The sequence below is a fragment of the Diabrotica virgifera genome, chromosome 7 (genome assembly GCF_917563875.1).
Source record: "Diabrotica virgifera virgifera chromosome 7, PGI_DIABVI_V3a".
In the NCBI taxonomy this organism is placed as follows: domain Eukaryota; kingdom Metazoa; phylum Arthropoda; class Insecta; order Coleoptera; family Chrysomelidae; genus Diabrotica; species Diabrotica virgifera.
The window spans coordinates 169155458-169171331 of NC_065449.1; the positions used below are offsets into that span (position 1 = coordinate 169155458).

General features: G+C 29.7%; 1 protein-coding gene across 1 annotated transcript in view; it reads right to left on the reverse strand.

The window, feature by feature from the left end:
* LOC114325462 (TWiK family of potassium channels protein 18) overlaps positions 1-15874 on the reverse strand; it is a 962626-nt gene that overhangs the window by 523624 nt on the left and 423128 nt on the right. The window contains exon 3 of the mRNA XM_028273543.2: positions 8270-8410. Within this exon, the coding sequence (XP_028129344.1) occupies positions 8270-8410 (141 nt within the window). The remainder of the gene's footprint in view (positions 1-8269; positions 8411-15874) is intronic.

The following is a 15874-nucleotide window of genomic DNA, read 5'->3' on the forward strand; positions in this document are numbered from 1 at the left end:
GGAAAAGTGGAGCATTATTTTCTTATTTATTCTTACTGCCGTGTGATATTCGTATGATTATTTTTTAATATTTACATATTAAATTCAATCTTTAATAACAACATTCCGTGACATTTATCATAATTAATGTGACACACATTTTTCAATTTGTCAAAGTGAACAGTACAGTTTAGCAAATATTTAGACGAAGATATTAATAAATTATTAGTTAAAATTAATTATATTTATACAGTTTTATTCATGAAATATTCTTACAGAAAGAAACTCGAGTTAAATTTGCCGATTTTTGTTGTACTCGTAACAGTTTGACATTAGATGCAGAACTAAACGTTTATTATAAATATTTTCTTAAATGTGACAGTTGTCAAAACCAGGAAACTGTTTGAAATCAAAGAGAAGCAATATACTTAAAAAAATTTCCACTCTAATTTTGTACAGTAGAAAATTACCGATGTTATAATAATCTGATTGGACAGAATTAAACACGTGAGGAAAAATCTTACTATACGATTGGAAGTTAAAATCATTAAAAAATACTTAATTTTTATTTCTGTAACTTTCTATTGGTCAGAATCTCTTTATGAATGAAATAATAATTATGAAAAGAATAATATTAGCTGTGTACAAAAAAACAATTTATCTCAAATTTTCTTGCATGAAGCATGTCCTTTGTCCGTTTTTGATATGAAGCCACTCAATTATGATTCCTCTAAATTTTAGGTTTTAATTTTTATAAAATTATAATGTTAAAATACATTACTGTGTCATCTGGAGTTTCGAGGGTGTGCGGCACCAAACTGATGGAAACAGATTATCCGGGGATTTTTGGATTTTCGGTACTAAATTAACCCATTAGCGCCGAGATTAATAAATTATTGATTTTGTATTATTTTTTGCAATATTAATAATGAACTGTGTTTAAATAATAAAAAACTTCATAAAATATTTTTTCTGAGATATTCCATTTCTGAGATATTAAGTGTTGCCTTAAAGCAACTCTAGGCGCTTACACTACCTAGTTTTTGTTGAAAATAATAAACCAACAAATTAAAGCATTAGGGATACAGTAAAGTAGACAATAAAACAAAAATAGATATTTATTCATAAAAAAATGTAATTCGATGTGATTAATTATAAAAATTTACACTATCGAGAGTGAAACGGTATAAAACAAGAAGTACATAGTCCAATATCACATTTTAAACACATTGTTCTAACTATAGATTTACATGTTTTAGACGCACATCTTCTCTTTTTCCCATCTGGAATGTACTGCATCAAATGATTGATGGTATGGTGTCCAAAATAATGTCATCCGATACTCGGCTGTCGACAGATGCTGTCAAGGAAGCGGACGGTCTTCCACTTCCTTTACTAAGTACACTATACTTCGCTAAATATGTGCTTACAATCTTTCTTATAATATAATCTAATTGCGATACTTTTTCTCTGCCAGTTTTATTATACAATATCCAACTATTTTGTAATGCAACATCGAACATCTACGTAAAAATTGGCCACTACCATTTTTTGCCACGAATACTGATCTGGTAGCAACTTACATTCTGATCCATTTGGTCAGTTCCTCCCATAAATGTATTATACTTGGCGATCAATTTGGGTCTAGAAACAAGTACGTTTCGTTTGAGTTTCTGAGAAAATCTTCTTACTTGACCTACTTTTTGAGTGCCGCAGGATGATCCATCCACCGGACATATAATTGTCCATTATTTGGTTCAATAGCTGTTTCAAAATAACCTCGATCTTTTTTCAGAAACTTATTTTTAGGAGTTAACGGACATCGTCTGGGAACTCGGTTTTCGCGAATGGTTCATATTAATTCTCGTCAGTGTCTACATTATTTGTATCTGGAGGTTCTACAAAAATATCGCCACCTAGTTCATCATTATAAATTATATCAAGAGCTTGAGCAAGCGAAAATCCTCGTCTAGAACAAAAATGATAAAATTTAAAATATAGGTAGTACAAGCGCCTAGCGTTGTTTTAAGGCAACGGCTGGGTTACAACAGGCACTGACAAGTAGTTATTGATCAATTCATATAAATTATTTAAAATATGTTTTGTAAGAAGTATAATCAACACAAATTTAACATATATAAATAATAAGTTTCATTTATATCGAAATTATGGTACTTACTCAAATCGAATGTCCATTATTTTCACTTTCTAATATTATACTCAACTTCAAATGCACCAAACTAACAAACAGTTCTTAACACCGCAAATAGATACGCATAACCGAGTGTGAACGATTATGGTTGATGGAATTTGCAAGGTCACACCTCTTTTATGACTGTCTTATGACTTCAAGCTCCTCCCAAATACAGGCATGTCTGCCGTTGCTTTAAAGCAACGCACGGCGCTAATGGGTTAAATAAACCCCAAAAACTGAGTGGATGGGATCGCTAAATAAATATCAAAGATTGAATTTCTGGTGAAGTAAAGATAATTGGGCCTTGTTGGAAAGACATGAAGGTGTTTACGAATTAAACAAACCGTTTCTAGAATATAGAAATATGGAAGTGTTAAAATTCCATGATCTCTGAAGTAACTTCTGCAATGTGTTGATCTTCTGAGCCTAAACAGATATATTATTGCTCTTTTTTCCAATTTAAAAATAACATCAAATTATGAAGCTGTATTAGAACCCCAAACAGGAAGACCATATCGAAGATGAGACTCGAACAACGAAAAATATGTTATTTTAGAAGATGCTAAATTGAGTTCCCTTGAGACAGATCTTATTGCATAGCAAGATGAGGCGAGTTTCTTATTTAACGAATCGATATGAAGGGACCATTTGAGATTGCTTTCTAAAAAAATACCAAGAAATTTTACAGAATCAACGGTACTGATCTGGCTATTATTAAGAGGCAAAGGTTGAAGAGCTCCTTTATAAGAAAATGCTACTGTTTTATCTAATTTAAAAAAAAAGTAAATTATAGTCAGACCAGGTCTTTCTCGTCAGTAGATCCGAAGTTATAGTTTTATGAAGAGATACAATAGTTGAGTTGCTCCTAAGCAACCTCCTAAGTCCTAAGTGATACTGGTATCATGAGCAAAAAGAAAAATTTTCCCATCGATTTTTAAATTAGTGATGCAATTTATAAAGATAAGGAACAGAAGAAGACCCAATACTGAACATTGTGGTACTTGACATACAATATTTTTGAGACTAGAGTCAGTATCCTTTGCTCTGATTAACTACTTAGATGGGAAATAAGCCACAATTCCATTGAAAAAATAATTTTATTAACGTTTCGAAGCCCAAATGGGGTTTCGTTGTCAAAATACAAAATATTACTAAAATAAACAAAAATGTTGTTGCTAAGTAAAAAAGTTCTTCTAATAATTTATTTAATCTGACTCATTTATATTGGCAATTCAGACGTATATTATACATTTTAAAGTAGAAGACTTTAAAATTATATCGCAAATATTAATAAGTCGCGTTACTGGGACGACTTTACTAAAAGATAGTTCATTCGATTACATGAAATCAATCCCAACTCAAGAATATCCGTCACAAAAAAATCATAGCATGTGATCTGTCTTTAAAAAGAAAACCAAATGCAACGATGACAGTAAAATTCTTGCGTTAGAGATTCCATAGTAAATCACGAGTGAAAAACCAGGAAAAAAACCTCGTGATACTATCCCGACATCGTAAGTATTTGGTCTTACATTTAATTTACTTTCAAAAAACTAATACCAAATTCTGAATTTAATATGTTTAAATTATAAATAATATTAATAATACATAGATATACAATAACTAATATTAAAATATAAAATTTGTACTAACTCGATATGTTATTGACTTACTAATCGTGGTATTTTCTTTCTATTGACTTCCTCTTTCATTATGGGTAACCACATCCTACCGCATTCTACCGAGGAATTTGCGACACAATTGGTTTCATTTAGCATAATTAGAGCCGCTTCTTTGATTTTTCTCTTTTTACTATCTGATTCTTTCAGGACTATACTTGAATCTCTCCACTGAACTCTATGTTCATTATCCCATGCGTGTTGACATACATATTTGAGATCTATCAAATTCTCTATTTTTAATATAAGACTGATATTCACTTATTCTAACGTTTCATGATCTTGATGTTTCACCTTAATAAAAATTTTCGCATTCACAAGGTGCAATAAATGCAATTCTTTGTTTTAGATAGAATAGATCTCAATGTGTTTGTTGTTTTGAATGTTGTTGAAATGTTGAATTTATTTCCTATTGTTTTAAGTTTCTCGGATAGTCCTTTTATATATGGTATTAATATTTTCTTCCTATTATTTCTTTTGAATGTTCTATGATCCCGTTCTAAGTAGTTATTTTCAATTCGATCTAATCTTGACAATTCCTTATTTATAAACGATGAAGGATAATCATTTTTTAATAAATAAAACAGATGTTAACATACACATATTGGAAAAACATCATTTACATATCTCCACCATACTGTGGGTTTAAATTTTGTTTAGAAATGATATTAGTTTTGAAATCCTCCATAAATATATTAGCCAATAATTCAGATAAAAAAGAGCCCATTGCTAGACCAAATTTTGTTTATAAAATTCATTATGTAGTTGAAAATAGGTATTTTTAGTACATAATGTAAATACCTTCATTATAGCTGATACATTTAGTCTTGTCCTAGTTGTCAATATATTATCATTCTCTAATTTCGTTTTGATTATGTTTAAAGTTTTATCTAATGGCACATTTGTAAATAAACACTTTATGTCAAAACTTACTAAAATATTATTTGGATTAAATTCAATAGTTGATAATTTATTTAAAAAATGTTTAGTATTTTTTATAAATGTGTCATCATTATTAGCAACTGGTTTTATAATGTTTAATAAAAATTTTGATAGTTCACTACAAGGAGAATTGATGGTACTACAAATGGGTCTAAGTGGTATGTTGGCTTTATCAATTTTCGGTACTCCATAAAAATGTGGTGTCTTACTGTACTGAGGTGTCATTAATTATCTTTGATAGTATGTTAGATCCTTTTTAAATTTGAATAAAGTTCTATATATTTTGTTTTCCAGTGTCTTCGTTAAATCCTTCGTTAATTTGGTATAAGGTCCATTTGTAATTAGATCTGTAATTTTGTCCTCATATTGTAGTTTATTCATTATTACTAACCCGGTCTATATAGACATTTGAAATAACAAAAATTGCCGGAGAGCCAAATTTTGGTGGAGAGCTAGGGTATACCATAACAAGTAAAGTATTAAAAGTCCCCATCGATCCCATGTGTGCAACAAAATTTATTCGGGGTCAAAAGTCAAAATTTGAGATTTTTTGGATTTTTTTCGAAAACGATAAGTTTTATCAAAAAAGAATCTTAAACTAAAGTTGTAGATCTTAAAATTCTCTACAAAAATAGTCCTTACAATTTTTTTCCTAAGAGTTGCCATTCCTGAGATATCGCGATTCTAAAAGTCACATTATACATGATATGCACACTTTTCCACACCACCTGTGAGGTAGTGTACTCGGCGCGTTTTTTCTTACCTTGGTTTCCCCTGTAGGCCTACTCCACCAACTATTTGACAATTTTAGGATAATTTAAGGAAACAATACCGGTCAAGTTCTAGATATTACCATATTATTGATATTGATTATTGATATTGCTACTGATTATTAGGTTAACTATTGTTTTGATTTTTTTAGATATTTTAATCAGATTCATATTCTTGAAAGTCTACTTCAACAGTCAAGTATTCTTCGATTTCATCTTCTTCCTCTTCCTCTTGCAAATGTGACTGAGTCATTGGTCTCTTCATTAAGATCACAGGTGTCTTCCTCTGTTTTACCAAACTGGACATTGTTGGTACACGCTAGAGAACACAGCAACCCGACTTTTTTACATCCACATTTGGCACTACAACCTTTTTTGCAATTGCAAAAAATAGTGTTAAGGAGTTTTTCTGGAGTAGGTGGGAGTAAGGTTTTAATCGGTTCCAGAGTATTATCTATTAATTTCCAATCCCAGTCTTCTGGATTCAATTAATTGCCTAGCCATGTATGAACTTGATACAAATGTTGAAAAGCAGATGCTGATGTTGGAGGCATGATAGTTGTACTTGTTTCTTGTTTCGCGTATTTTTTACAAAAGTTAAGTATCGGTATTTATCAAGACAAATAATTTTTTTGGAGCTCCATAAACCGCAAGAAGAAAGCGAATTCCTTTCGTAATTATTGTTTGCGGTGTGGAATCAAGTTCTGTAAAAACTTTACAGCAGTCAGTCAAATATTTTTTTTTTCGAATAATTTAAGTACTGACGTTTTGCCCCTTCTGTACATTGCTGACGTAGTGTCGCAGCCGGTTATCGCATGTAAAATTAAATGTACTTTTGGCATTTGGGATAAGCCGATAAACTTTTCGAAGAATATATCTCTGTTCGCTGTTGAGCCCTTCCAGGTTTCAGAAAATAAATAACTTTATCTACTGGCGTCCTTGTACTAACAAAGCAACATCTTCACCAACTACAATTGTGTTTGTTGCCTTAAATTTTTCAATTGCTGTCTCAATTATAAGGACATCTGCGTCATTTTTAGCTTGTTTCACTTCAATATTCGCAGCTGTTAATTTGTCAGTTAACATGGAAATTAAACGAGATTTATTATTAATGTTAGCGAAAAATTGTTGTTGATTCGCTGGAACTGTTATATTTTCATCAATGATAATCTCGGAACCCGATGATGTTTTTGTAGTTCGACGACGTTGTTCTGCAGCTTTAATATTCTTTGTCGAGTCACTGTAGCCGTCAAATACCAATATCACTGTAAGCCCGTAATATCTGCTAAATGGTAGACGCTTGTAATAAGCACTTATACGCACTTGAACTGAACCTTTAGCACTAAAAGAAACAGATAATATGAACAAGACCTACGGACAATATTATAGTCATTGTTTACAATAGACAATCTGTTCTTTTTTAAACAATGGTATAGCCAAATATTTTTCAAGGCCACGTGGATAGAGGAAATTCACTTTGGGACTGATTTATCTTTTGAAGAAATATTTTCAGAATAGCACCTATAATATATTATATAAAAGAGACACAAATAGGCATTTATACTTGTCTTAAGTGCCACACTATGCATATACGTGGCTTATATATTAATGTATAAAGTAACTTTTAAAATCGCGATATCTCAGGAATGGTAACTCTTGGGAAAAAAATTGTAAGGACTATTTTTGTAGAGAATGTTAAGATCTACAACAACTTTGGTTTAATGTTTTTTTTTTATAAAATTTACCGTTTTCGAGAAAAATCCAAAAAATCTCAAATTTTGACCTTTGGCCCCGAATAACTTTTGTTGCACGCTTGGAAGCGATGGGGAGTTTTAAAACTTTATTTGTTATGGTAAACTCTAGCTCTCCACCAAAATTGGGCTCTCCGGCAAATTTTGTTATTTGCCAACTATTTTGATATCTAAGTTGACCGGATTATACAGTTGCATTACCTTTATCCGCTGGTAAGATTGTTATGGGGTCAACATTTCTTAAAGTTTTTAACGTTTTCGTTTCCTCTTTGCTGGATTATTAGAAGAATTTTTTTTTACTTAGCAACAATATTTTTGTTTATTTTAGTAGTATTTTGTATTTTGACAACGAAACCCGATTTGGGCTTCGAAACGTTAATAAAATTATTTTTTCAATTTAACTGTGTCTTATTTCCCATCGAAATAGTTAATCATAAAAATGCCACAAGGAAATAGCTTCAGAACAACATCATTTGCTCTAACTAGTTGTTTCCTATGATTCAAGTAGGATTGGAACCAATTAAAAGAAATACCTCAAATTCCATATAAATTTAGTTTTCTAATCAAGATGTTGTGATTTACAAAATCAAAAGCTTTGGCATATTGATCCTAAGCACCATGCGCTCCCCGGGTCGGTTCTGATTACCAATTCATGTTCAATGACCACAAGAATCCTCAAGTAATCTGTTGGCATCAATTTAGTGCCGAAAGTGCATGTTCAGCGATCTAAAAAATTCCGAAAATTTAGCTCTTAGTATAGGAATTTGGACATGTTTATGCACTTCTCGACGCATTTTATGCTCTGCTAATGCAATTTTACATTTTCACTCATTTATTTATTGTAGACTTTTCCTGACGTCATTACGAAATAATGCAATAACATTGTAAGTCGCTATATTTAAAAATGGATTTATGTTTTTCCTGAATATACTGGCCAATTATATCTTGACTTACCTTGCGATTCATATCGAGGGTAACGTTCCACAGTTTCTCAGCATACATACTCCTATTATTTATCAGTTCATGTTTTATATTTAATTTATTGTTTCCTTCAATCGACATAAAAATAAAAGACCCTGCGATTGTATATCCTACCTAAAAAATAAATATTTTAAAAATATTTACTTACAGTCCGGAAATCGTTATCGAAATACAAAATATTAATAAATTAAACAAATTTTAAGTAGGTTAAATGTAGCTTATTTAGCTTAAAGCTTAGCATTTATATTTTTATTAGTATCTTGTATTTTGATAATGACTTCCGAAGTGGAAGTCGAAATGTCAATAAATTTATTTCTAACTAAAATTACGGCTTTATTTCCCAATAAAACAGTAAATTACATAATTATATACACTCACCGTCAAGAAAAACGGGCACCCCAAAAAATGGGTCATTTTTGTTGTCTCGTATCTCATAAACCTGCTGCCCGATTTAAGCAATTTTTTTGAAGATATTCTTCTTTAGCGGCGAATCGATTGAGGGTAAAATTTGATTGATCCCCGCGCATGCGCACACCGACAGTATGGTATTATTTGTTATACGGGCTCTGATTGGGTGTTGAAATTTTGAAACGATCTGTCAATAATTGTTCAACATGGAGGTTATCGGTAAACCAAAAAATATTGTATAATATTAGTTTTTATTGATGTGTGGACAGAAATAAAATCAAATTTATAATTATAGTGACTTTTTAAATAGTTTTGAAAAGCCGCAGGTACGTAATTCTAAATGTTTCTATTGGAAATACCTAATAGTTTCAATACCCTATCTATTTGGAAAATGTAAACAAAATAATGTAGTTACCTATTAGTAGGCAATGCTTTAATTTACATAATCTGATTACGAACAAACTTTCTACAAATCTTGATCTCATATATCGTTTTCTTACTCTATATTTTGTTGTATTTTATTTCGACAAAAATCAAACTAATAATTTTATTAAATTCATATAAATTTATGGTGTAAACGTTTAGTTTGTGTATATTCCCACATGACGTATATGAGAGTTTGGTGCAGTTTGAAATGGCGTCAACTTTCGTACGGCGCGGTAGACGTGAAGTGGGTTCAAGCCCCAAGCAAGTTATTATTTTTTTATTTTTTTATAGATTTTATGATTGTAAGTATATTATTATATAATTTTTCAAGATATTCTTCTTTTTTGAAAGTGGTAGATAAGAAAGTTAGTTTGATTTTTAAATAAAATAAGTACAAATAACCTTTTAATTATATTTACTTCGTTTAAATTACCTATTATATAATAGAAGAATATCTTCTTACGTGCGTACAAAGTACACACATATTTTTTTTAGTACGTTATAGCCCAATTCTTTAAAAATATAGCTGTAATAATATTGTTGCTAGACAAGTAAATTTTTATTGTATATAGGGTGTACCAATCAAATTGGTTTTTTTTCTCAATGTGAACAACACCCTGTGGAATATTTTAGCCTTTATAAAATATTGAAAATAAAACCAAACGATAGCCTAAGGTTTTCTTAACATTTTGTTTTTTTATTTATTTGCTTATGTTGGATAATAAAAAAGTTAGGGACTTTAACAACTAGCCATATTCTTTATCAATACAGGGTGTTTCTAAATAAGTGCGACAAACTTTAAGGGGTAATTCTGCATGAAAAAATAATGACCGCTTGCTTGATTAACCTTTGTCCGCAAATGCTTCGTTTTCGAGATACGAAATGTTGAATTTTTTCTTACAAACTAACGATCTATTTATTGCTCTAAAACCGGTTGAGATATGCAAATGAAATTTGGTAGGTTTTAAGAGCTATTTATTTTAAATTTTTTGGGATATACCTAAAAATTTTATATTTACCATTGGCGTGCATACGGGTCATAAAACCCGGTCATATTACCTGCATGCGCGCCAATGGTGAATATAAAATTTTTAATTGTATGTCAAAAAATGTGCAATAACTGCCTCTTAAAACCTACCAAATTTCATTTGCATATCTCAACCGCTTTTAGGGCAATAAATAAATCGTTAGTTTGTAAGAAAAAATGCAACATCCCGTATCTCGGAAACGAAGCATGTGCGGACATAGGTTTATCAAGCAAACGGTCATTATTTTCTCATGCAGAATTACCCCTTAAAGTTTGTCGCACTTATTTAGTAACACCCTGTACTAATAAAGAACATGGTTAGTTGTTAAAATCCTTAACTTCTTAATTATCAAACATAAGCGAATAAATAAGAAACAAGAATGTTAAGAAAACCTGGGGCTATAGTTGGGTTTTATATTCAATATTTTATAAAGGCTAGAATATTCCACAGGGTGTTGTGAACATTGAGAAAAAATCCCAGTTTGATTGGTACACCCGGTATACAATTAAAATTTACTTGTCTAGAAACAATTTTATTACTGCGATATTGTTAAGAAATAAGGCTATAACATGTTAAAAAAATTACTTAAATCGGACAACAGGTTTAGGAGATATGAGACATCAAAAATGACCCATTTTTTGGGGTGCCTGTTTTTCGTGGCGGTGAGTGTATTATATAATATTTTTGATATTATATAATATATTTGATATTAGATTATATTAATTATATTATATTATATTATATTATATTATATTATATTATATTATATTATATTATATTATATTATATTATATTATATTATATTATATTATATTATATTATATTATATTATATTATATTATATTAAATTGATATTACATTTTATAATATTACCATGTTGCTGTTGGAGCATTAAAATTAAGCGTCATTTTTATAGGTGTAAAGTAGGTACGCCGAAACAAAGGTATAAAAAAATATAAGATGAATGAAAAAAGTATAAAAAAGACTAAAATCTGGAAACAAAAGCATGTACTATTTTAAAAAACCATAATAGGCACAGTTGTAGTATATGGATTAGAAAACTGAAACTTAAATAATGCTAAAGAAAAAAGATTGATTAACATTTGAAAATTTAGTTGTAACAAAACATGTCAAACTAAATGAGGAATGAAAAGTGTTGTTTTTTTTTTATTCTATTTTACCTGTTTTTGCTACACAAGCAGCTCAACTTGTTTTTAACGTAAGATTTAACACTTGTTTTCTATTTTTAAATTTTTTATTTATTTTGATTAAATAGTAATTTGTTTTGTTGTATAATCAACTTCTTTAACAATTATTATGTGATATATCCGATTTAAAATTAATTCAGGCATTTTTTGTAATTTAACACTGTCAACTTATATCTCTGACATAGATACTGCACCACTGTACAGTTTATCCCTAACCCTTTTTTTCAGTACATCATTATTTTGACGTCAAATAAGATTTTAAGAATGTCGCCAATCACTGCATGACATTTTATGAAGTTAAATCTGATAGTTGTCTCAATATTTATATTTATGTTTATATAAATCTCAATATTTATATAAATATTTGCCAGAATATTAATATTTAAAATATTTTAAGGAAAAAATAAATAAATATAGAATACAAATTTCACTAGGTATACGATGTCCGAGTATACCAATGACATAAAATGTTAAATTTATGTTTACGTCGTTGACAAATTTCTAACCTAGAATTACAAAATTGTCATTTTATCCGTTAACATTGTGAAATTAGTGTCACGATAGATAAATTTTGTTTCAAATTATCCTTTCTGGCATCATGGAATGGTTATCTATTTTAGTCCAGAAAGCCACTGCGCATCCGTTAGGAAAAATATTCTGATTCGGATTTTTTTGTACAATATGGTAGGGGAGCAAAAGTATGCTAAATGTGCAGTCACTCGAGCGTTATGGGGACCTATTGGGTTGTGAAGAGTAGGTCCTAAAACCAAAAAAAGTTAAGTAAAGTTTTCAATTTTAGTGGGCGCTTGCCATTTTTTAATTTAGTTTTCCATTTCCAACAATGGTTTTTTCCGATTATAACACCACCTATCCATAATTCGAAAAAATGTTTCGAATAAAAGTTACTTATTTTTACGTTAGGAATACAAATCTGCAATAAAAAATGGGGATCCTATTTAAGATTTTAAAGTAACCCCCACCCCACCTTCGCGGGGGTTTATTGCCATTTGATAGATTTTTCAAAAATATTGAATAAATGTATTTTACAGTTTTTCGATCTGATGTTCATTTCGCGAAATATCGCGGCATTCGTATTTAAAATAATAAATTTACCACCCAACCCTCTCTGTGGGAAGTCATGTTTGGTATCATTCGATAGATTTTAAAAAAACATTGAGCATATATTTTTTAGTTTTTCGATCTCTCATTCATTTCGCGAAATATTCGCTTTTTTCTTGTGAAATTTTGGGACTCCCCCGCTTCCTTACGCCCGGCTCAAATCGTCAGATTTTTTAAATATACACTCTCTTGCATGTACTTAACTTACCTTATCTTAATCTTACAATTTCGAGTTTTTTTAAAGATAGATTTTTTTTTCGGGCCCCCCTTAACGAACTCACCTGTGTTAAGAGCCAATATGTGGTAGAGGTACATCTGCAGGGTACCAGGTTTCTCCCCATATGATAATCTGACGCGCTCGAGTAACTGCAAAAATCCCCGCTTGGGCTCCCCTACCATTACTCAAAAAGGACTCCTTTTAACAAATTTGCATGTTGCTAGGACCAAAAGGTGGTCAAAAATTTTTTAAACGTTTTTTTTTGTTTTTTTTTCCTAAAATTATTTGTTTTTCATGGAAAAAAGTTTTTTTAGGTTTTTTTGGTCATTCCAAACAGAAAAGGTCTTTAGTGACTTTTCTATAAAAATGATAGTTTTTGACATATAGCGATTAAAAATTGAAAAATTGGGAAATCGGCCATGTTTAACCCTCAAAAACTAAGTGAAAAACTGAAAACTTGAATGTTGACAAGGTAGGTAGATATTCTTTAAACATCGTTTAATCCCGAAGAGTTTTTTGCAATACAATATTCAAAACTCCTTTGTTTTTCAATTGCTAATCAAGCGTGCGCGACACTATTATTTTCCACCGACAGTATGGTGCAAATGAAAGGAATAAATTCGTTATTTCGTAAACCGACTTTAAGGAAAAATCGCGAAACAGGTCGATTTTTATTTTTAAATTATGATATTGTGGCATATATGGTATACTAGTGACGTCATCCATCTGGACGTGATGACGTAATCGATGATTTTTTAAATGAGTATAGGGTCGTGTGCTAGCTCATTTGAAAGGTTCTTCAATTCTATATTCAGTAATATAAACATTTACATAATTATTTATACAGGGTGTCCAATAAATTTTTATTAAATTAAATTATTTGACAAAAAAAGAAGTAGAAGGATATACAGTCCGCACAATATATATATCTTTATATACACATGATACACATGATACCAAGTCGAAATATTTAAGAGGTAGGTCTGTTCATTTTTAGAATCGTTTAGCCGAATATACTGGAATTACAGCTACTAGACATATTTTATTATATACGCGTAGGAATAATATTGGAAGATTTCTATTAATGTACATTAAATGTTAAATTTAAAGAAACATATTATCCTGACTTGTTTCATTTAATTTGTAAAGTAGAATATAAAGCGTTTTTATAAAGCACACCTGTTCGGATTACACTCTAACTACGATCGAACAAAGGTGACATTTTGGCATAAATTGGTAACATTTATTTCACAGTTGCGGTGATATCACTTCATATTTAATTTTCCTCTTTATTATAAATATTTGTTTTATTATATTTATTGCTTTTATTATTTCCTTTAACGTAGGATTATAACTTAATTCCTGTTTTCTATTTCTAATCTTTTTATTTATTTACATTGAATATTAATTATTTGTTTTGTTGTATAATCCACTGCCGCAATAGTTATGTGATATATTTTACTTAAAATGGATTTAACATTTTTTTTGTAATTGAGCAACAATGTCAACTTAGATCTCTGACATAGATAAAGACTTGCAACTGTATGTACAGGGGGCGCCAAAACTCTGGTTTTCTTTGATTACGGCTAAATTATGGGATATACAAAAAAATGTTTTAACAAAATTAATGTATATCGAAGCCGCTTGTAATTTAAAATTATTTTAGATTATACAGGGTGAGTCAGAAAGACGGTAGGAACCAAAGTTATGTTTTTTTAAATGGAACACCCTATATTATAAATCATTTGTGAATATATTTTTTAAAAATATTTAGAATTTATATAAGATATTATAGGCCTAAAGTTAACAATTTTCGAAATATTTACAGTTTTATTGATAACAATGGTACTAACCAAAGGGCTGTGAATTAGGCTTTCAAGGTAATAAAATTTTTAATGACATGTCAAATTTTTTCTAGTATACCGTTATTTTTAAATAAATTAACATATTTGATATATATTCATAAAATATACAGTGTGATCACTATTTGCAAATACAAAATTTTCTCATTTTTTTTAATGGGACACCCTGTATATTAGTATTGCCTTTTGAAGTAAATATTACAACCTTTCCTTTGGTATAAGGTTGTATGTACCTAGCTTGTTTCGTTTTGTAGATATTTAAAAAAAACTATAGATTTTACGTTTTTGCGGATTTTTTTTTTTTTAATTTTTTTGCAAAAAAAAATAATTATAATCTGGTTTTAGAAACATACATTAAAATATCAAAGATGAAAATAAAAACGTAATTAAAGATTAAAATAAATCGTATACTAGTACAATTCAATTGAATTTAATAACTTAAAATTATTTTACAAAAAATATTTTACCATACTAATGAATGCATAAATTAGTTACTAAATTAAATGAACAGCCAAATTTGATATCTAACCTAGTAGTTTTTCTACCACAGCAACTTTCTAGTACCAAATTAATTGTTAGTTATAAATATTGTATTTACGAGTAAGATCAGTTAAACTTTTAATTTACCTTATAAATTTACTTACATCTTGAGAACATAATTATAAAGTATGCTTTGAAACAAATGAATGTTAAATGTATCAGCCAAATTATTTATTAATATAAATAGTATTAACTGGTGTCACAAAAGCTGGTAATACTTTTGTAGTTGAAATTTTTGTAACAATTTTTTATATTTTAAATCTTAATTTTTCAACCGAACAATTAGTCCTGTCGCCAGGGGGGTACAACGGCCTCCTTAATTCAGATGGACTTACCCAAGTTTTTTTTATGTATTTTGACCCGTAGAACACGAATTTTTTGGGTAACAGTTGATCCGGATGTCGACAAGATTGTTATAAACAAAGAACTTGAGGAATTACATAATAGCGATTTCTCGCAAAACAAAACATTTTTTTGTATTTTTTGGTTCATTTTAAGCAAAAAATGTTTCTACAAGTTTTTTCGTAGGATACACAGTTTTCGAGATAAACGCGGTTGAACTTTAAAAAAATCGGAAAATTGCAATTTTTGAACCCGAATAACTTTTGATTAAAAAATACAATATCAATTCTGCATACCGCATTTGAAAGTTCAAGTCAAATTATATCGGTCTTGATTATTGGCATTGCTAAAAATTTATTCTTTTATTGTTCAACAAAGCTATAAACACCTAGTACGTGAGTGATGTTTTCAATGATCTCCCATTTAAA